At 38.5% G+C, this 21,329-nt stretch overlaps 1 protein-coding gene across 1 annotated transcript in view; it reads right to left on the bottom strand.

The window, feature by feature from the left end:
- LOC111150534 (dystrophin) overlaps positions 1 to 21,329 on the bottom strand; it is a 2,087,545-nt gene that overhangs the window by 512,178 nt on the left and 1,554,038 nt on the right. The window contains exon 54 of the mRNA XM_022508030.1: positions 14,924 to 15,078. Within this exon, the coding sequence (XP_022363738.1) occupies positions 14,924 to 15,078 (155 nt within the window). The remainder of the gene's footprint in view (positions 1 to 14,923; positions 15,079 to 21,329) is intronic.

Genomic DNA, 21,329 nt, shown 5'->3' on the forward strand with positions numbered 1-21,329 from the left:
GTTAGTCCCATGCTATTAAAATGTTGACAAGAATGGAGTATCAAGGAGGGTTAATGGAGTTTGTTTCAGGGAAAAAAAAAAAAAAACCTTATTAGCAGATCCCAGCAATTATAAGAGACTCTATTGTTCATTGCTATCTGCTAAAATGAAGTCTTTTTTTTACTAAAGGTATTCTACATTATTTCTGTTATTTCTAAATGACCTCCCCTCTATTCTCATTGTGGAAATCTCAGGAAAACAGGTTCAGTACGAGTCAAATACGCTGTACCTGAGAATCAAACTCTCTTTCTCTCTCTTTATCATCATCTTGTTCCTTTTCCTCCTTCTGCTCCTCTTCCTCCCCTTCTTTCTTTCTCTCTCCCTCTCTGCCCTACCTCTCCCTTAGCTACCCAGCTATCTATCTATGAATATTTCCAGAAAAAGTCCCTAAGCTTGTAAGAGAATATGAGGCGACAATAATAGTTCCAAGGAAACAACAGAAAAGATGTCTGAGTAGAGTCAAGGGTAGAATAATACTACTTCCTTTCAGCAGTATGGCAAATTTATAGGCTAATGCCCCAGTGCAGAGTTGAACTAATGGTACATGAAATACTACCCAGAGAACTCACAGTGAAATGATCTCCACTCGGGGGTCTGGGCTAGATGCTATGCTATCTTACAAATGCTTACTGAGTTAATTATCATTTTATAATACATATAGTTATTTTATAATAGAATAATTATTGGATCAGATGCTATAGTGTCACGTAAGGCTCTTCTTGAGAAATTGGTTCCAAGGTCAAAGTTTTAGAAGGAATACATACTATATAGAGTATCACTTTTCTCACACATTCCTGAACATACATACTTTATTAATGCATACACGCTAATAAAAAGTCTGATTAATTCTACAGACATTTGTTTACCTTTACTCAATCTGATAGTACCCAAACTTCGTTTTGGACCATAGAATCCTTTTGTAACACTTATTAAGATAAAATGGAGCTAGTTCTGAAAAAAAAAAAAAAGTCTAAAGGAAGAGTATATGAGAAAGAGCAGGATGCTAAAGTCATGTGTCTAGCTGCTGCTTGAAATTATTGTTCAAAGGTTTCCCAACCTGTTCTTGAATACTTCTACAACCTTATAAGGTAGGCTGTTCCATCTCTGGATAGCTCTATCACAAAATTCCTTTCTCTACTGAGCTGAATTGCAAGTTCTTAAGACTATATTATATGCTTGAATTTACCCAGGCTAATGTCCCCATTGTTTTCCTTTGTCATTGCTTTACTGCTGTGGTGGGGGGAGGGGGCAGGAGTGAAGGAGGGAGGATTACTGTCAATAAATGCCCTATGTTTTCTCCCCTTTCTGAATGTTTCGGTTGGCATCATGCAGTGGTTCTCCAACCTAATATGCTTAGAAATGGCTTGGAGACTGGTCAGATTGTCAAAAGTTTTCTGGGCCCCATCCCCAGAGATTCTGAGATTTAGTAGGATGGGGTAGGACTCATGCTGTGCATTGGTATTGAGCTCACAGGTGATACAAATGGGCTAGTCCAAGCACAACACTTGGAGTCACACTGGGGTATTGTATATCTTGATACTCTGCCAAGACCCCGTGCTCTAGCTAGTGGGAATATTGGCTGCTAACTGCTCACAGCTGCCTCTATCACCAGAAATTGGCCTCAGCTATAGTTAACTGTTTTATCCAAGTTTGTCCTCTCCTCCTGGGTGACTCAGAACCAACAAGTGGCTGGCTCTAGAGTTCAAAGGCCCAGCCTCCTTGCCTCAATTCAGGATGTCTCTGAAAGGATCCTGCAATTTCCAGAGCTCCCCTGTGAATCTGTTGAGGCCTCAGGTTCACTTCAGGTTAGCTTTTCTCTCTGCCCAATGCTACCTCTGTCACAGCCTTCCACACGTATCTCATGGAAATACTCTTCAACAAAATCTTTTGCATGCAACTCTCTATGTTAGGGAGTTTTCTTTCCTGTTTCCAGGGAGCCCCAACTAAAACAATTGGATTTTATTTTTATTTTATTTTTCTTTTAAACACAAGTGTAGTGCCTTATATTTCCATTTCATCTTTCAATATTCAGCTTATCCCTACAATTTGTTGAAATCTTTTTGGCTCCTGATACTCTTGTCTACCGTATTTGCTACTTCTTCCTGCTTTGTGTCATTGGCAAATTTGATAAGAATGCTATCTATGTCTTCATCCAAGTCACTGATGAAAATATTGAAGAGGACAGAGCTGAGATTAGATTACTGTGGAAAGCTGCCAGAACCTCCTTCCAAGTTGATATGTATCCATAAACAGCAGTGAAGGGAGCCCAGGCCTGAGTCAGAGATTTGGGTTTGGAACACCAGCTCTGAGGAGAGGTAAGTAGCTTATACGGATACCTAAAAAGAACAATACTATTTTAGTTTCTATGTTAATAGGCAACTTAGGAGCTCCTTACATATTACATATTAATAAATCACATCTCACCACCAAAAATCCAAAGAAAATCATAAATAATCATGAATTTGTGATTATTATTTATCTAATTTGCCTCAGGATGGAAGCTGTATTTGGGCAATTTGATGGAGGGTTTGTGTCACTTAAATATTTTTAAAAAGAGGTTGTGATAAAATGGATGTTCAATACCTAACTCAGTTTCACAAGGTAGACCTATAATACTCATGATACAGAAGAAAAACAGAACTCCTCAGGAATTGTGTGCATCGCCATCAGTGTAGGCGACATAGGTTATGATCTCCACAGGTGTTTGGGGTAAGGCACTTTGACTTTTTTTTTTTTTAAGATTTTATTTATTTATTTGACAGAGAGAGATCACACGTAGGCAGAGAGGCAGGCAGAGAGAGAGGAGGAAGCAGGCTCCCTGCTGAGCAGAGAGCCCGATGTGGGGCTCGATCCCAGGACCCTGAGACCATGACCTGAGCCGAAGGCAGCGGCTTAACCCACTGAGCCACCCAGGCGCCCCCACTTTGACTTGTTTTAAATGCTCTGTGGCTTGAGGACACTGACTGGACATAAAGTGATGTCATGAGTGTCATACTAGGGATTTGATGAAGCTAACTGCGAAGGTGAATCTTAGAGGATACTTAAAACACACAAGGGCTGCGCTGCATGGACAAGTGATTTACTGGCTAATGGAAATGGTTTTTCTGTCTTCGGGTGAACACTGACACTAGGCAGCATGGCCAGAGCAGAAAGCACTGGCTGGAGGCATGACAGTGTTGCTTTTGTTCCTGACTATTTAGTGAGTCACCACCTACCTCAAGAAAGTTATTTCCCCTCCCCCATATTTTTTCCTTGAAAAAGATATAACCTGCACATTACCTTACTAATAAAAATGTAGTAGGGAATTTTTCAAGAAAAAAAAAAAACTATCTGAAAGTACTTTCGACTTCGACTATTAATAAGTTGGGAAGAAGTAAAAAAAAAAAAAAAAAAGGCCAAAAATATATTTCCAGACATAGGATGAAAGGAAATGTTAAAAATGTGAAGGGTCATTCTGTATCTCTTAATTTAAAATGTTCTACCACAAATACATTCCACTTTATATTAGGGAAAATGATTTCTAAATATAGAAGAAGCTTCTAAACACAAAACAATGGTAGATAAAATATCAAAACAGAATGTCAAAGGGGCCCAATCTGAGCTCAGAAACAAGATAAAGAATCCCGTGGGTCAGAAATAGTAGAGAAACTCCAATTGGTGTGTAGGATTGAAGGCACAGGCTGTGCAGCTCTGGGACGGGAAGTCAAGATTGGCCGTCAGTTGAGATTTTGCTGGGCTCGGGAATCTGAAAATGTTCTGGGCAAGATAAAGGACCGAAGGCAGGCTCTTGGCTTCAAGAAGTTAGGGATGGTATCAGGTTTCCCAACCCATAAAAGGAGGCTGCACAAAGGACAGCTGTTGACCTAAGAACTGCTTCCATGACCCCCTTTTAGGGGAAAAACCGAAAAGATGAAATTTCACAGAACTCACCGACATCTATCTGTCTTGCTTAATTTTTAGAAATAAGGAATATGTTTAAATTCATTGTTTATAGAAAAAAAATTCCTATTTTAAGCTGAATAAAGCCAAAAGATCCCTAAACTACATGTTAGAATGAGATAAAATTACAAGTGAAATGATAATTATATCCATTTATTAAGTTAACTTAATAAAAATAAACTCTAGCTCATGTATACATTTTATTGAATATTTTTTAAAAAGTTTTTTTTTGAAAGGGAGAGTGATGTAAAGAAAATTCAGAATATGAATATCATTGAAAAGTAATATCATGGACATGGTTGCTAACATCAAGGGTTCAATGAAACCAAGTAAGGGAAACTTTCTCCCATTTGTTTTATTTTGCCAAAATATTAAATTTATGAATGAAGACAAGAAAGGTCCATCTGTGACCTAGAATTGTTTCCTAAAGGAAACAATTCTAAGTTATCTTTAGTTTTGGAGTCTTTTCATGGGTAAACTGTATGCAGGGGCATCAGCAAACATCTCTTTGGGTGTGCTGGTAGAGCCTGGTTTAGGACTACATGACCAGGATAGGAAGCAAATGGCTATTTGGCTACATCACCAGGTAATTTTCCACACCAGTAAATCACCGGTGATATGGTTCCAAATGTCTCCCTTTTTATGCAATCTCTGCAAGCTAAAAACATTCTAATTACTTTAAAGGAGATGACATAAAATGAAGCAGGCAGTTAAGACCAAGAACATTTTAGATCCATATGGATCATGACACTCCCTGGCCCAGTGCCCCAAGGTTTTGCATTACAGGTATTATATTACCCTATTGTAACATGGTGAGAATTCTTGTGCTTCATAATCAGCAGGAAAGATTGGGTCTCAGTAGTATAAAAAGTGGAGGGCCTTATGACTATATACACATCTCTCCCTTGAAGAGCCAAGAGAAACTCCCTCCTACTGCCAGAAGAAGCATATCTAAAAGGTGCATATTTTAATGCACCAAATACTTTAAGTCCTTAAGATGGACTATATAGTATATTTCACATGAGAGGGATTAAAAATAGGTGACTCTAAATTGAGAAGTTTGAGCTGGTATCCTTAGGGTCATTTGTTGCTTTATTATTTATGATGATGCTACAAATATATCACAAGCAGTCCCTGACTTAATAAGAGGTTGTATTTTCAACAAATGTCCTGTTAGCATCATGTCATATTCTTTACATAGCTTCAAGGGCAGCAGCAAATCTTCATCCTTTATATTCTGGGGAATAATCCAAAGTCATCTGATGCCCAACATCTGATTATTTCATTCAATTCATGATTACTGAGTACAAGTATTGAGCAAAGACAAGGTATGGCTATACAGTAATACAAAAATGTTCTGATGCTCATATAATAGTCCCCAGGTATTCCAGAAAAAGAATTCTGAAAATGTTTTTGGAAGGGTCAGCATTTGTGGATAGAACATAAGTCTCTTTCATCAAGTTGCCATGCCCATCCTTCTGCTAAATAAACAAACTGCCAAACAAGCAAAAATTTGTGATACTATTTGCTTTTCTTTCCTAAAAATACATGAAGTTTATTTATTGACTTCTTTGTTCATTTTTATTTTCAGAAAAATTTTGATAAGCTGTTGGGAGTATATCACATATATAAATATCATCCATCAGGTCTTAGGAAGAAAAAGAGCACTGGGAGCAAAGGGAAACCAGAGGATTAATTTTAAGGAAAATCACTCTGAGGCCAGCATGAAGGCCAAATGAGTGTGGAGACCTAATGGCTGGGAGGACAGAGCAGATGTGGTCACGGTCTTTGAGGTAGAATACGGACAAGCTCTAGGATGAGTTGGCAATAGGGATGAAGAAAAGGGGGTAGTTTCTAGAGCAAGTTTTGAAGTAGAAATCACAAAGTCTAGAAGCCAATTTAATAAATGTATCAATAAAGTAGAGACGAGAGAGGGAGGGAGAGGCAGAAGGAATTCTTAGGTTTCCAGTTTTAGAGATGATTCAGTAATCAAACCACACTGAAAATAAAGTCTAGCATTGTTTTAGGGGCAGACAATGACTTCTCCTTTAGAAGTTTTGGACCCTGTAGGATGGACAGATGGAAACACATGGTAGATGGCTGTAAGTACAGTTCTGGACATTGGGAGAAAGATAGAAGATGGAAATAAAAACTGAGAAATCTTAATGGTAGTTGAAACCAACAGATAAAGGTACTTGAAATGTATATAGAAAAGAGAAAGGATTAACAATAGAGCACCAACATTTAAGGGATGTAAAGAGCAAAGATAGCCTATATAGATTATTGTTACAACTCCCAAATTCATATCTCAAGTCATGACCACTCTTTGGAATTTAAGATTTTATATCTACCTAACTACTCCATATCTCCACATAGAGGCATGACTGGCACATCAAAAATAACATGTCCCCATCTTCTTCCTAGGATGTGTTGCTTTTTCCCCAAAGATTTATTTATTTTTAACTTGAGAGAGACAGAGAGAGGGAAAGAGAGAGAGAAAGTGGGTGGCAGGGGAGAGGGAGAGAGAGAATCTCAAGCAGATTCTCTGCTGAGCACAGAGCCTGACATAGGGCTGGATCTTATGACCCTGAGATCATGACCTGAGCCCAAATCAAGAGTCAGACACTTAACTGATTGAGCCACCCAAGTGCCCTAATACATTGCTTTCGATGTCTTTTCCATCTCAGTAAAACGAGTGTCCCATCTTCCAGTTGTTCAGGTAAAAACTCTGCAGTCTTCTTGGATTCCTCTGTTTCTTTCACACCTAAATCTAATTCATTAGAAAACATTTTGGGTTCTGTCCTCAAAATAGAGTAGAATCCAATCACTTCTTACTATATTCACTTCTCCTATCTTGACCCAGACCACAGTCATCTCTTGAGGAAATTATGACAACAGTCTCCTAAAGGTTTCACTACTTCCCTTTAGTGTAATACAGTACACTAAACAGAGGGGCCAGGTGAGTAAAACCATGCCATTCCACTGCTTAAAACCCTCCAAGGAATCCCATCTCATTACATGTGATAGTGAAAGTTCTCTGGGGGACCTAGAAGGCCAGATGTAACCAGATTCCTCTCATCTCTCTGAACTCCATACCTGCCAAGCTTCTGTGACCCTCTCCTGTTACACTGGTCTCTCAAGGGTTCATTCAAAAGGCTAAGAAGATTCCTGCCTCACGGCATTGACACTTACTAGAATCTCCTGAAATGTTTTTCTTCCAATCATCCACGTGGCTGCCATCCTCAGGTCCTTTGTATTTTGTTTTAACGTCAACCTTCCCATGTGACTTTCCTTAACCACCATATTTAAATAACCACAGTTCATTTTCACCACACAAACCTATTCTCAGCTCCTTTCCTTCTTTCTTGCCACATTGTACTTGTCACAATTTAAAATCCCATATATTTAACTTTCTTATTTGTTAATGTCTATTTTGCACCTTCTCCTTCCCCAAATAAAAGCTTCATGAGGGTAGGAATTTTCATTGCTATATACCAAGTACCAAGACTTGAGCCTGCCTAGCACCGAAATATTCTTGAGTAAGTGAATGAATGCTTATGATATTTATGACAGATGACATTTACTGAGCTCTTACTATGTACCACACATGTGCCAAGAACCTCAGTCTTACTGTATGACTAGAAAAACAGGAGAATTGCAGAACAATTTCATTCTGGAAACCAGGCGAGGGAAAGTTTTGAAAAGTCAAGTTGATCGACGGGACCAATGTTAAAATGAAGTCAAGTAGATTAATAAATAAAAATATGGCAGTTAGTGATTGTAAAAGTCACTGACGATCTTAGTGAGCCCTCATTTTCAGAAAAGCAAGGGGGTGGTACCAGAGAAGCCAGACTGTAGTGGGTCAAAGCATAATCAGGAGGTGAAGAATAGGAAACAGTAATTCCAGATACTGCTTCAAAAACTCTCATAGTTTCAAGCTGATCAAAAAAAATGATGGTAAGGGGAAACAAGCACAACTATATAGAAAAGACACTATCCTAAGAAGGTTCTTATAGAATGAGGGAGACTTCAACATGATATTTGGCTGAAGGGGAGGAGCAAAGAAAAAGAAAAGAAATTGATGATCCCCGGGAGAAAAAAAAGCAGAAAAATTTTAAGAAAAAAAATGTGCTGGAGAATCTGAAAGAGATTCATTGTCCAGCTAGAACAGCTCTTCGCTGTACCCATAGTAGGGCTCAATATTTTTTCCCTTTCCTTGTTTCTTTAAAGTGGAAAAGAGAAAGGACCTAGGAATAGAGAAGCAAAGAGTAACTTATGCATGCTTCATGGCTGCCAAAGATGGCGAATACTGGTGACAGTTTTTCAGTGTATCAACTATGAATTGTGATTATTCAAATGTGAAACATATTATTAGGGAGAACAGGAGAACACTGAGGTGTTATTTTGAGGAAGAGCATATTTCCATGCATATACTTGCATATACACATATGTGTATGTATGTATGTGTGTGTATATTATATATATGTATATATACATATATATATATATATATATATATATATATATGTATAGATAGATAGAGATTTTCCTCTCTATTTCTCTCTAAAAATCCTAGAGAGATTTTTCGGGTATCTGGGAGCTTTTTCAAGAAAGTTCCAGCCATGTTGAACCCTCTGACACTAGGACCAGGCCCTCTGCTTGATGAGTTCACTCCTGGCTGGCTGGTAGGTTAATGTAGAAGCCCTCATATAGCTACAGACAGAAAATTCAGGTTAATGTTCATTTCTTGTTTAAAGAGTGATCCTGGAATAGAAAGAAGGAAATGAAATCTCATGACAGTGTCATCATAAAGTCTTCAGCCAGATGGCAGTCCTTGAAATCTAATCCTTAGAGGCTTCTCACAATCATTTGTAATATCACGTCTAATAGTATCTTATTCACCAATTCATATCTATTCGTAGAGGTTGAAAACAAAGAAATGAACTTGGAGAGGCCCTCATTTCTGGCTTTCTATGTTAACATGGACTCTATTAGGAATCTGATCAGGAAAACAAAATATTCTCCTACATAGGTCACAGTGATGAACTATGTTCTGATCTCAATTGTTAAATTGCAGGATTTAGTTGAGAAATAGCCTTCTCTTTAATCATTGTGTAGTACATCAATTCCTTTTAGGCACACATGGCCCTTTGCATTTCTTTATATGAAATGGTAAAGTTCTTGTCAAAGCCAAGGTGTAATTCGAAGGTTCTTATGACCTATTAATAAACTTAAGCTCAACACTAAAATACAAAACAAAGTTACTTAACATTTTTAAGGATTTCCTTTATTTGAGAGAGAGAGAGCGAGCGAGCATGTCTGTGCAAGTGGGGGGAGTAACAGATGGGGAGGGAAGGCAGGGGAAAGTATCTCAAGCAGAATGTGGAGTCTAAGGCAGGGCTTGATCCCATGACCATGAGATCATGGCATGAACCAGAACCGAGTCACAGGCTTAACCGACTAAGCCACCCAGGTGCCCCAGTTCACTTTTGTTTTTGATTATGTTTCAAAACTATAGCCTGTCACTATATAATGTCAAAGTAAAGTTTGTCAAGTTACAATTTTTACATGTTATTCAACAATTGGCAACTGCACTGAAGAGTTTGATTGAAAGCTGGTTGAAGTTTTATTTTTTAAAGATTTTATTTATTTATTTGACAGAGACAGAGATCACAAGTAGGCGGAGAGGCAGGCAGAGAGAGGGGGAAGCAGGCTCCCCACTGAGCAGAGATCCTGATGCGGGGCTCGATCCAAGGACCCTGAGATCATGACCTGAGCCAAAGGCAGAGGCTTCAAAACACTGAGCCACCCAGGAGCCCCGACTGAGGTTTTAAACAGGCTTGCAAATGTCTCAATATTATGCATGTATTTGTCTATATGACCGAAAGTCTCAGGGCAGATGGTACATAGTGTCCTGCAGTAAAGCCTGAACTCTGAGAAATAGTGTCACCAGAATTCTTTCAGCAGCATCCCTTCTACCTAAAAAGTCATATTTATAGGTACTTTTCACAGATATGAGTATTTTTTTTATCCACAACCCAAATATCAATATTAGTAATTTCTCATGTTAAAATTGTTTGTAAGACTAACAACAAAAGTGAGTGTTTCTATGCTGTGATGGCTGTAGTTTTTGAGACTTTAAATACCAACTCTACGAAGTGGATAAATAGAGAAGATATAAAGTAGAAACAAGGAAATAAAATAATGTGAACCAATACCTTTTTATTTTTAAGAAATTGTTGTAAATGTGCCCTACATTGCTTAGCTGAACATGGACAAAGATGATGTGGAGCAGGACTACCAGGCAAATTTTTTTGTGTTGATGGAAATGCTCTCCTTTGCACCATCCAGTACGGAAGTCACTAGTTACCTGTGGCTCTTGAGCACTTAAAAGGTGGCTGATGAGATGGGGAAAATGAATTATTTTTTAAAGATTTTATTTATTTATTTGACAGACAGAGATCACAAGTAGATGGAGAGGCAGGCAGAGAGAGAGAGAGAGGGAAGCAGGCACCCTGCCAAGCAGAGAGCCCGATGCGGAACTCAATCCCAGGACCCTGAGATCATGACCTGAGCCGAAGGCAGTGGCTTAATCCACTGAGCCACCCAGGTGCCCCGGGAAAATGAATTTTTAATTTAATTTTAATTTACATTCAAATTGCCACCTGTGGCTACTGGTTATCCCTATTGGATAGAGTGAATCTAGAGGAAGATGATGATGTTATTTCCCTCATCGGTTTACCTGGACAAGACACTGGATAAAAAGGTCAAGATAAAAGATCATATAAAGAATTCTCTTTTTCTTTATCTACATAGCACAGGATCTATAAGAACGCAAAATAAGAGAAGCTGAGAAGCTGTAGGCAAGTAGAATACGACTTCATATGTGTGGTTGACATACACAGCATTACACAATGTGAACTTGGAGTACAAAGGTTTCATTAGCCAGCAGAGAATCCAGCTCTCCTTGAGACCTTTCACACTGACCAGGACAACCATCAAGCCCAATGGCCACCATTTTATGAACCTCTGTAAATATACTATATAAACACAATGCACATGAATCTTTGAGCTACATGAATATACTCTCTTTACTCAAAGATCTGATGGGTTATCTTTCCAGGGAACTTAAGGCTGTCCAGCTACAACATGCCAGTTTCCCAGTTTATTCTTTCCATCCCCTTTGAGGCAGACATTCTCTCTTGGCTGACTCAACCCCGATCATTAGCCACTAGAGGTGGTTTTTTGGCACAGTTCTGGTCCTCAATTTCTTGGGAAACCCACTGCTTTCCTGATCCAAGCACCACTCCTTCTCCTTCCTTTTTCTTCCTGTTGGAACAAATGACATGTTCTGAGGGACATGCCAAAAAGAACGGGGAGACTTCAAGGCTGACAATGCTGAGCCGTTGAGCCAATGTCACCATCTGCCTACCTCTGAACCACTCAATAAATGAAGCAAATACACCTCTATTAGGTAAGCTACTGAACTTGGGTTTTCTGTTATTTGGAATGGAAAGCATTCCTAATGGATACAGTTTTTTTCTGTGTTAAGTTATTGGCGCACCAGAATACTTGTAGTTAGTTATTTTTCATTAGTTCATTTACCTATTTAATAAAAAATGTGTTGGGGGTAGTTATCATGTGCAAAGCTAAGTGCATGGTAATAGGGTAGACAAGCAGCCCATGGGAATACCCTCACAGAGCCAACATTCTCATAAGTACACTAAAGTAATGAGGTAAACACTATAGACGGGGCCTAAAAGTCAGAAAAGACTTCCTGAAGGAATTGGCATTTATACTGAGACCTAGATAATGAACCGAAGTTAACCAGGCAAAAAGGAAGGAATAATACATAAATATCAGGTCAGGAGGTAGTAGAGAAGACAGCACATAGCTATGAGGGAATGAAAACAGCTCAATGTTACTTAATTATGTGTGTGGGACCTGGGAGGGGAGACTGAGGGAATGCAGAAAATGAGGCTGCAGTTTTAAGGAAAGGCTCAATCACACATGACCTTGAAATCATTTAAAAGAGTATGGACTGTCTTCAGAAAATAATGGATAAGCCATTGAAGGCCTTAAAAGTCAGAGGGTGAGCTACATAAATATACCGTATTTAGAAAGATCAGCCTGCCTTTTATGTAGAGAATGGGTAGGAAGTAGGAAGATTAGAAGGACACCAAGTAGGTCAATGATGTAGTAACTAATGATAGTTGAGGGGGACAGAAAAAGAGAAGTGGTTGGATTTGAAAGTTACTTCAGTGGTAAATAGCTTTGTGATAGCTTAGCTACTGGGGCTATAAAAGGAAGAGTGAAGCATGAGTTTCGATTTGGCAACTGACTGGGTTGTGGTAATGTTCACTAGAGAGGCATTGTGGGAAGAGAAGTAGGCTGCATCTGGAAAAAAAGGTTGGAAGAGGGTAAACATGAGTTCAGCCTTAGGCCCATTCAGTTTGAGATTCTAGAGGGACGTTCAACTGGAAATAAGTCAGTGGGATACGGAAGTCTGAAAATCACAGGATCACTGTCAGTGGCAAATGACATAAAGGGATGGTCATCAGTGTACTCACAGAGTATACATGAGAAAGGCATGGGGAGGAACTTTAGAGGCAAGAGTTAAAATTAGTTTGGCAGACTTCAGCTTCTGTAGGAGCCAGTGGGAAATGGAATTTGGCTGCTAACATCCTATTTAAATTAGCCATTGGAGAAATAATGGTATACCTTCCTTAGGCAGTAGATTTTTAGGGACTGAGTCAAAAAATATAAACTGGAAGCTCCTCCAAGGGCTTGAAGAAGCCAAGCCCTTAAGGAAGTGATTAAAAGGAGAGAGAGAGAGAGCCACTTGCACATCAGAGGAGCATGGGAATATGGAGCCAGGAGACTTCCAGTAAGAGCAGCATAGGTGGGATAGGCTTCCCCCCTCCCTGAAGCCCTCAGTTTGTACCAGGAACAAGCTTTCTTTTTGGCCCCCTTTTAGCTTACATTCCCTAAACTCACCAAATTAATTTCTGATCTTATTTTGCTTTTCCAAAGAGACTTCTCTTTGACAAACAAGCATTTCCTATTGAGATTGAACTACTGAGTCTCTGATACCATTGGCTTACATATGTGTAAGTTTCCTGAGCCTAATCTGCCCTTATTTAATTCAACAGATACCAGATCTGTATTTGAATTGAAAAGTTCAAACCTTGCTACTGAGAGGAAACAGTCACTTTAAGAATTTTTTTTTTTCTGATTATCACTGCATTAGTCAGGCTTGCCCTCTCTCCACCAGGGTCCATGTGATGGAGCCCTGAGGGTAACTCCCAACTTCAGGTTGAAACTTCTTTTCCGTGGTCATCTGAATACCTGCTGTCTGGAATTCAACACTAGAGCTGCTCTCTCCCCTCAGGGCCACCGGTGCAAATCCAATTTTGCAGGAGTTTTCACTCTTTAATTCCTAACTCAATTTCAAGATTTATTTGCTTTCTCAGTTTCCACATATCAGTAACTCACTACTCCTAAGAGTTTCTGCTCTTAGTTCAAAATCTGTTGGTTTTTCTCCCCCTGACAGAGGCCTTTTCTTCTTAGTCTAGGCCACCTAACTGACATCTTCAGTAATTCATGTCATCTTCTGGAATTTATTTACATTTCACTGTGGTTTTCCTCATCACTGTACAGGTACTCTTATTGCCCCTATTTTTTTTAAAAGATTCTATTTATTTATTTGAGAGACAGAGAGAGAGAGAGAGAGCACACGCAGTTGCAGGAGTGACAGAGGGAGAAGGAGAAGCAGACTCCCCTCTGAGCATGGAGCCCGACGCAGGGGCTGGATCCCAGGACTCCAGGGATCATGACCTGAGCTGAACTGCCTCTGTTTTTTGACAGAACTAAAAATAAGTACCCAATAATCCTTAAGTTACCATCGCATGAACAAGGCAACCACATCATGCAAAGAGAGTCATCATTCAACAAGAATTTCCCAGCTCCCCATCACATCACTTGGTTCAGGACCTCAGGATATGTCAAATAAGAAAGAGGGTCTTTCAAATCATAAGGGACTCTGAACTCCAGGAAACAAACTGAGGGTTGCAGAAGGGAGGGGAGTGGGGGATGGGGTAACCAGGTGATGGGTATTAAGGAGAGCACCTGTTGTGATGAGCCCTGGGTATTATATGCAAATAATGAATCATTGAACACTACATCAAAAACTAATGATGTACTATATATTGGCTAACCAAGTATAAAAAAAAAAGGGGGTCTCTGTCCGTAGGGAGTTTAGACTAATATGAAGGACAAACATTAAATAATTAGTTACATAATTCATGTTTTTACTGAAAATTAGGATAAATGCTATTAAAAGAAAAGCACATGGGGTTAAAGGAGTGCATAATAAGGACACAGAATCTACCTTCAGGACACAGTGTCTCTAAGGGCTGTTAATTTTCATTGATATGGAGGGGGGAATGAAGTTCTGAGTCATGTTACACTGCACAGATTTTCTTATTGAGTATGTGGAATGAGTTACAAACAACAGCACCACGGACAGCTATAATCCCATCATGAAACCCCAAACGACCTCCTTGTCAGATTAAGAATGGGGCAGCACGTGTCACTATGGAATAGAATGATATTTCTTTAGATAGAGTTCTCAAAATGTATTGGTAAATGGCTCTTTTGACTATAAATCAGTACTTTGTGTTTGTCTAAACTCTTAGTTATAGCACCGCCTTTGCAACTGTGGGCAAATCACTTAATTTCACCAGTCTTTAGGTCCCTCGTCTTTAAAATTCTAGAGGATTTAGGATTTAGGCAAGCCTGCAAATTTAGTTGATATTTGTCACCTTGGATCCTCCGAAGCCCCTCTGAAGCAGGATTAGGGAAATAAATCTGCGTGGTCCACCTAGTGTCACCACCCATCCATCATGACAACCAACCCTAGTTTCAGAAATAATGTTGGTCATACCTTTTATGAATGCTTGCCCAGGAGGCATTGATGTTCTCTGTTATCATGTGGACTTTTCTGGTATCATCTGCAGAATAATCCCGGAGAAGTTTCAGTGCCAAATCATTTGCAACATCTACATTTATCTGCCACTGGCGGAGGTCTTTGGCCAACTGCTGCAGATGCATATGGGAAAGAAAATGAACGTCAGTTTTCTCTGAAATCTTAAGTTGCAGTTTCTTAAAATTTTTCATAAATAGGTTTTGAATCCCCAGGTCAGAACATGTCTACATGATAACTTTTAACCTACCATGTCATTTAGTCAATCATGGCTGTATAAACTAACCCACTTTTAATGACAAAACTTTTCAAATGCCGCATCTTGAGCAATACTCAGTACCGGGTATTTCAATTTAGTGACAATTAACTTGAAATCAACTGGGCTTAATTATTTTTCTCATGGGACAGAACAAACTATAAAAATAAGCTCCTGTATAGTTGTTGAGTATGAGACATATACCAAAATTTGAACGGAAAAACCAATCTCATGTATTTCTTTCCCTCTTCATTAACTTGTTGAATTGTTTATGTAATTAGTGCCATCTACTGGCATTCAACTACAGCTGCATATAGAAATATAACACATCAAAAGAACAGTACTGTTATCCTAGTTATGAATGTTTTTGAAGGACCAGTTTATTCATAATACTTTAATAAATATCCTCCTTTTAAATTAGAATAAAATTTCAAATGTAAGAATCTTGCTAAACCAAATGACCTGTGTTTTCTTGTCTTTGACAATTGAGTATTATCAAGCTCACTTGATAGTATCACTTGATACACCACATATAAAATAAGTAAACCAATAACAGGTTTATCTGGAAATATAATTAACCATGGCTATAAGTCCATGGAAGAAGATTCTAAGCATTAAGATGATATTAAATAGTTAAGATGGTCATATCAAATCCAACATAGTAGGTTAAGCCACTGACAAAGGGACAGAGGAACAGGAATAGGCAATTCAAACAATAGGAAGATAAAAGATTTCCATTTTAAAAATTAACTTAAAAAACAGAGTATTAAATCAAGATGGTATAATTTAACACCAATTAAATTAATGAAAAAATAAAACCCAAGCTGGAAAGGCTGTGGTAAAACTAGCATGTTCACATATTACTGCTGGGAACAGTATCAAGCAGGACAATCTGGCAATAGGTATCAACTGCCATACAAATGCTTGCTCCCACTGACTTACCAATTATACTTTTGGTATTTTCTCCCAATAAAATATTTAAAAGAAGAGAAATACATTATAGGAATAAAGAGCTTCATCAACTAATATAGTACAAAAAATGAGAAAATTTCAGTGTTTAATGAGAAGACATTAAACTAACACAATACATCAACCCAATGGTCTAACGTGCAGTAAATGTGCACCAAAGTCATACATAACAAATGAAACACAATTTCTAGCTATACTGTATTTCTTAAATCTGTAAGTCATGAATTAGAAGGGGAACACAAGAAATTGAAATGAGGGGCACCTGGGTGGCTCAGTGGGTTAAGCCACTGCCTTCAGCTCAGGTCATGATCTCAGGGTCCTGGGATCGAGCCCCGCATCGGGCTCTCCGCTCAGCGGGGAGCCTGCTTCCCCCTGCCTCTCTGCCTACTTGTGATTTCTCTTTCTCTCTCTCTGTCAAATAAATAGATAAAATCTTTAAAAAAATTAAAAAAAAAAGAAATTGAAATGAACTGATGTTTCTGAAGAGTAGTCATTTTTGTTTTAATATCTGTTCTTTCATGCTGGTATGCTGTTTATATAATAAAATCAAACAAGAGTTATTTTAGCATAGTTCCAGTATGTTTGGGTGGACTCCTATTCCTTGAAAATGTATAATGTACGTATAATCTGGCATTTCCTCATTCACTAGAACATCCTATTCTTGACTCAAAAGAAATAATTGCGTTTATTGCATAAAACAAAGAGCCAAATAATCAAATTAGTACCGAGCATCTAAAGCCAATATCACTAACTTTTGAAAGGAAAAAGGGAGAAAGTTCTTAAAGATGTAGAGAATAGTTGCTACACTATAAAGCAATTAAAATGTATTCTTGTGGAATGACTGCCTTTCCTTATGTTCTCATTTTATCGAGCCCTGTGGTTCATATTTTCTACTTTTTGGAACCTCACACTATTCAAAAGCCTTTCTGAGGTGAATCATACCCCCTGAAGGTTTTTGCTTTCTAGAAATATCCTAAGGTACAAAATGACCGTTCCATCCCTTCCACTCCTTACTTAAGCCAAACTACAGTGTTAAAGTAATATGTACTTGTAACTGGGCCTTCTTATCCATAAGATGGTGTTTGCATTTTTAAAGAAGTTTATTATTCATCATCTATTCAATCTCTAATTGGTAGTATAAGAATGCATAAAACTGAGACCTATGACTTGGTTACCTTTTTCCAAGTTAATTTCTTTTTAGGGAGACTTTTTTTATTAAATATGATAAAGCAATATTAGAGCACATACATTTATATATAAAATATAAACTAAAAGTTTGATAAATGTAATTAAAATCACTTATTTTACCTAATAATCTTGGGAGCCATCCCTCACTCAGGGGTTGCTATTTAAAAAGTCTATAGGAAAAAGGATAGCCTCTTTGGTTCTAATCTACAGATCATAAAAAAAAAAATATCCAGAAGCTTAAGTTGAAAACTATGCTTGAATTTTCCAAAATATCGAAGGAAATATCAAGCAAAAGATACTTTATAGTAAACAGGTAAAAGAGTGAGGCTCAATTTCAAACCAGAGCTTTTTGGTAAACTTTAATTCTTGAAAGACAAACAAACAAACAAAACCACAACCCAACAAGCAATATATTTCTCTTCAAATTTGTATTTATGTTGATATTAAGATTTTTATACCTATGGAAATGTTGACTGAGCTCTATCCCTCACTGTATATACTGCCCAGGTTTTATGAGGATGTAGGATTAAGAAGAAGATATCCACTGACCTTGAGCAAAACTGACAGGGCAAAGGCCCCTTTTTCAACTCTCAGGTTCTCAACAACGGCATTCTTGTCTCCCTTCTTAAAGACATTTCACCTGAACAGACGGTTTCCCTTCCTCCTAAAATAGTATGTTGATCAACCTGCATTTTAACCAAGTGTCTTTCAGACTATACACAATGACTTTGACCAGTTTTGCCTACTACTGTGAAATTTACTACTGGGATAACTCCAAGCCACAGAAGGAGTGTAAATTCAAAAATACAATAGAATTCACACACGCTCTTTTTCATTTCTGAATTCCATTTACAATGGTATACACCACAGGGAATTGTTTGTATGGTGATCACAGTGTGTGAAGAAATTTGAAATACTGTGAACACAAGCCTATAAAAAAAGATGACTTTTGTGGGTGCATATATATGTGGATGTGTGTTTTCCATGAAGAATATAAAATGCTAAATCTCCAAAAGATTGTGTCCCCAACCGGGAAAGAAATATTTTATATTCAAACCTAATACGGTGCTGCTGTTAATACGTGCTTGGTATTTTATACACAGCATTTTAGGCAGAAAAATGACTGTCCGCTATGGGACAACCTGAATTAATTTCAAGAACTTTGAGTATTAAAAAATTTTCATTTTAATGCTTGTCTTTCCTCATTTTTTATTTGCAAGAATTTTTTTTTAGGAATATGGACTCTGTGTGGGAGAAAACAAGGAAGAAAGAGAGAGAGTAGTTAGAAGTTTCAGCCTGTTGTGTTTGGATCCTAGCTTGATCACTTCCTGGTTATGTGACAAATGGGAAAGTTAATTGTCCTTTTTGTGGTTCTGTTTCCTTCTTCCTCAAATGGGTGTAGTAACAGCATTTACCTCAAAGATTTTCATGAGGGTTCATTAAGAAAATCCAGGGGATACATTCAGAATGGTGACTGGCACATTCAAAGAATTCAATAAATATTAGTTATAATCATTCTGATTATTACTACCCTTTCTATTACTACTACTACTACTACTACTAATTCTACTGCTATTACTACTATTTTGAATGAGCCACACTGTATTCAACACAGGATAAGCCTCTACTGACCTTAAAGCAAGGGACTCACTGTTTTATAGACATTGTCAGGAATGCCGTAGCTTATCTAAAAGACTCCCTTTAATTCAGGAGATAAATGTGAGTCCGTAGATTTATAATTTAAAAATTTCAGTTGAGTGTTGTTGAGGTTTTCTTATATAATGTGTTTTGGGATGGTCACCTACAAATGAAATTACCATTTGTTCCAGATGAACCCGAGTTTAACATTTTTAATAACCGTGACTCAAAGAAGCATCATGAAAGGCAACACAGAATAATGAAAAGGCATTTTCCCAGGAAGTCTTGTTCGGTCATTGTTTTGCTGTTTGATCTTAAGAAAGTCATTAACCTTAGGAGTCCCAGTTTTGTTGTGTGTAAAATAGAATGGAGCGACTTATTCTGCCTATGCCTCAGGTTTGTCATGAGGCCAAAATCCAAATAAATCTGCTCGGAAAATTATAAAATAGGATCCTAATGTATTTATGGACAAAAAGTTCTACATATTAGGTTTCTCTGTTTTGTTAGGATACTGTATCTGCATACATGAACTAAGAAATTAATTAAAATATTCTAGCTCTGTGAGCTAACAGTAGAAGGGCTTCTTAGCTTTTAGATCCCTTCTTTGGCAATCTCCTACTCTACTCAATATTGCAGATGAACTAACCCCTCGGGAGAAGAGAATTTCCCAGGATTTCTTGTCAGTTGGCTTCTAGATTGGTTAGGCCAGTGAGAGGTCTTGGTGGGAAATGGAAGAGGAGGAGGAAGGGGAAAACTCAAGTATATTTTCTCTGTCTCTCTCCATGGGCAGAGTCTTCTTCATGTTTCCATTTCTTAAGGGACAGCCCTTCCCTTTGTAGTGTCAGGACCCACTGTGCTGCCCCCACAGTTATTGAGTAAGCACCAGGTGATTCCGGTTTCTGGACTTTGGTAACACTGGTTGGCCCTTTGGCCCTTGAGGTGGCCAACAGCTTCCTGATATTGCCAACCTCTGGGCTACCCTACTGTCTCCTACTGGGTTTCTTAGCTTCCATTAGCCATGGAACCAGTCATCGGTGTTAAATTTCCTCTGAAATGTCTAGGGTGGTTTCCAGACTGAACCCTGATGATCCAAACTGGAAGAAATCTCACACAAAAAGGCCCTGGCTACAATGACACAGCTTAACTTAACAAGCACACATTTCATTAAACAGAGATGATATCTTGCATCTTTCTTTTTAGTCTCAAAGGAAGAGATGACTCGTGCGATGGGAAGCAGATCCCTCTGTCTGGGCACTCATCTATTCTGGGATATTTATGTCTTTTCAGTCTCTTGTCTCTCTGCAGGGTCTTTCTCCACAGCTTTCAAACATGGTCCTCCTCCAACCCCCTCATCTCCAAACAACAACAAAACCTACACCCTGTCCTTGTCTTTCCTTTCATAGTTAAGCTCCTCAGAAAGCAAATGTTTACTGATTACATTCCTGCCCCTGTACAACTCATCAAAATCAGGCTTATGCCAACACCACCCCACTAAAACTATTCTGACACATCATTGGTGTAAATTGGATTAGTGGCCCCAATTCTTTACCCCACCCTGTACCCACGTTCTTTGCTATTTAACTTTTAATTTCCTGCTACAGACAGCAGAGGTGAGTTCCTGGCCCTTGTTAGTGATCTTGGCCTTATGACTTGTTTTTCCTAATCCTAATGGGGTGTTTATAGAACTGATACATGAGGGGGCGTGAAATGTGCTCCTGCAGTGTGGTTAGCCCTTAATGTGTTTCAGCTACCACCAAGAAATAAACATCCCTGGGGCTACCCTGATCATCCCTGATAAAGGAAGAGTGACCGTGGAGGGGCCATCCCAACCAAGCTGCAGCATGAAGCAGTGGCACCCCACCCAAGCTGTCAACTCATTAAAAAGTACATGTTTACTGTTGTGTGCCACTGACATTCTGAAGTGTTCTGGTATGCAGAATGTTTGCGAAAATAGTTAACTGATGCAGTCACCAGTGGCCAATGTCTGAGGTAAATCTTAGGTTCTCATTTAATTTATTTGCAGCAACTAGTGCTACTGGTTAGTCCCTTCTTGAGGTTCTCTATCCTTTCTTAGCCCTCTCTCTTTGGGTCTCCTCTCTAATCTCTTGTGATTTCGGTTGTTCTTTTTCTATCTTTCTCTTAAATGTTGATGTTCTCCAAGGTTCTGTCCTTAGCCCAATTTTTTCCATCTGTAGTGTAACTGACCCTTAACTGGAAGAGGAAACAGAGAGCATACCCAAAGAAGGGTTTTATCACAATTTTCTCCTTAGCCAAGTCATCTACCTCCACTGTCACTGCCTTAATTTAGGTTCTCAT

Source organism: Enhydra lutris, unplaced genomic scaffold, assembly GCF_002288905.1.
Source record: "Enhydra lutris kenyoni isolate GAN:26980312 unplaced genomic scaffold, ASM228890v2 scaffoldscaffold23, whole genome shotgun sequence".
Taxonomy (NCBI): Eukaryota; Metazoa; Chordata; class Mammalia; order Carnivora; family Mustelidae; genus Enhydra; species Enhydra lutris.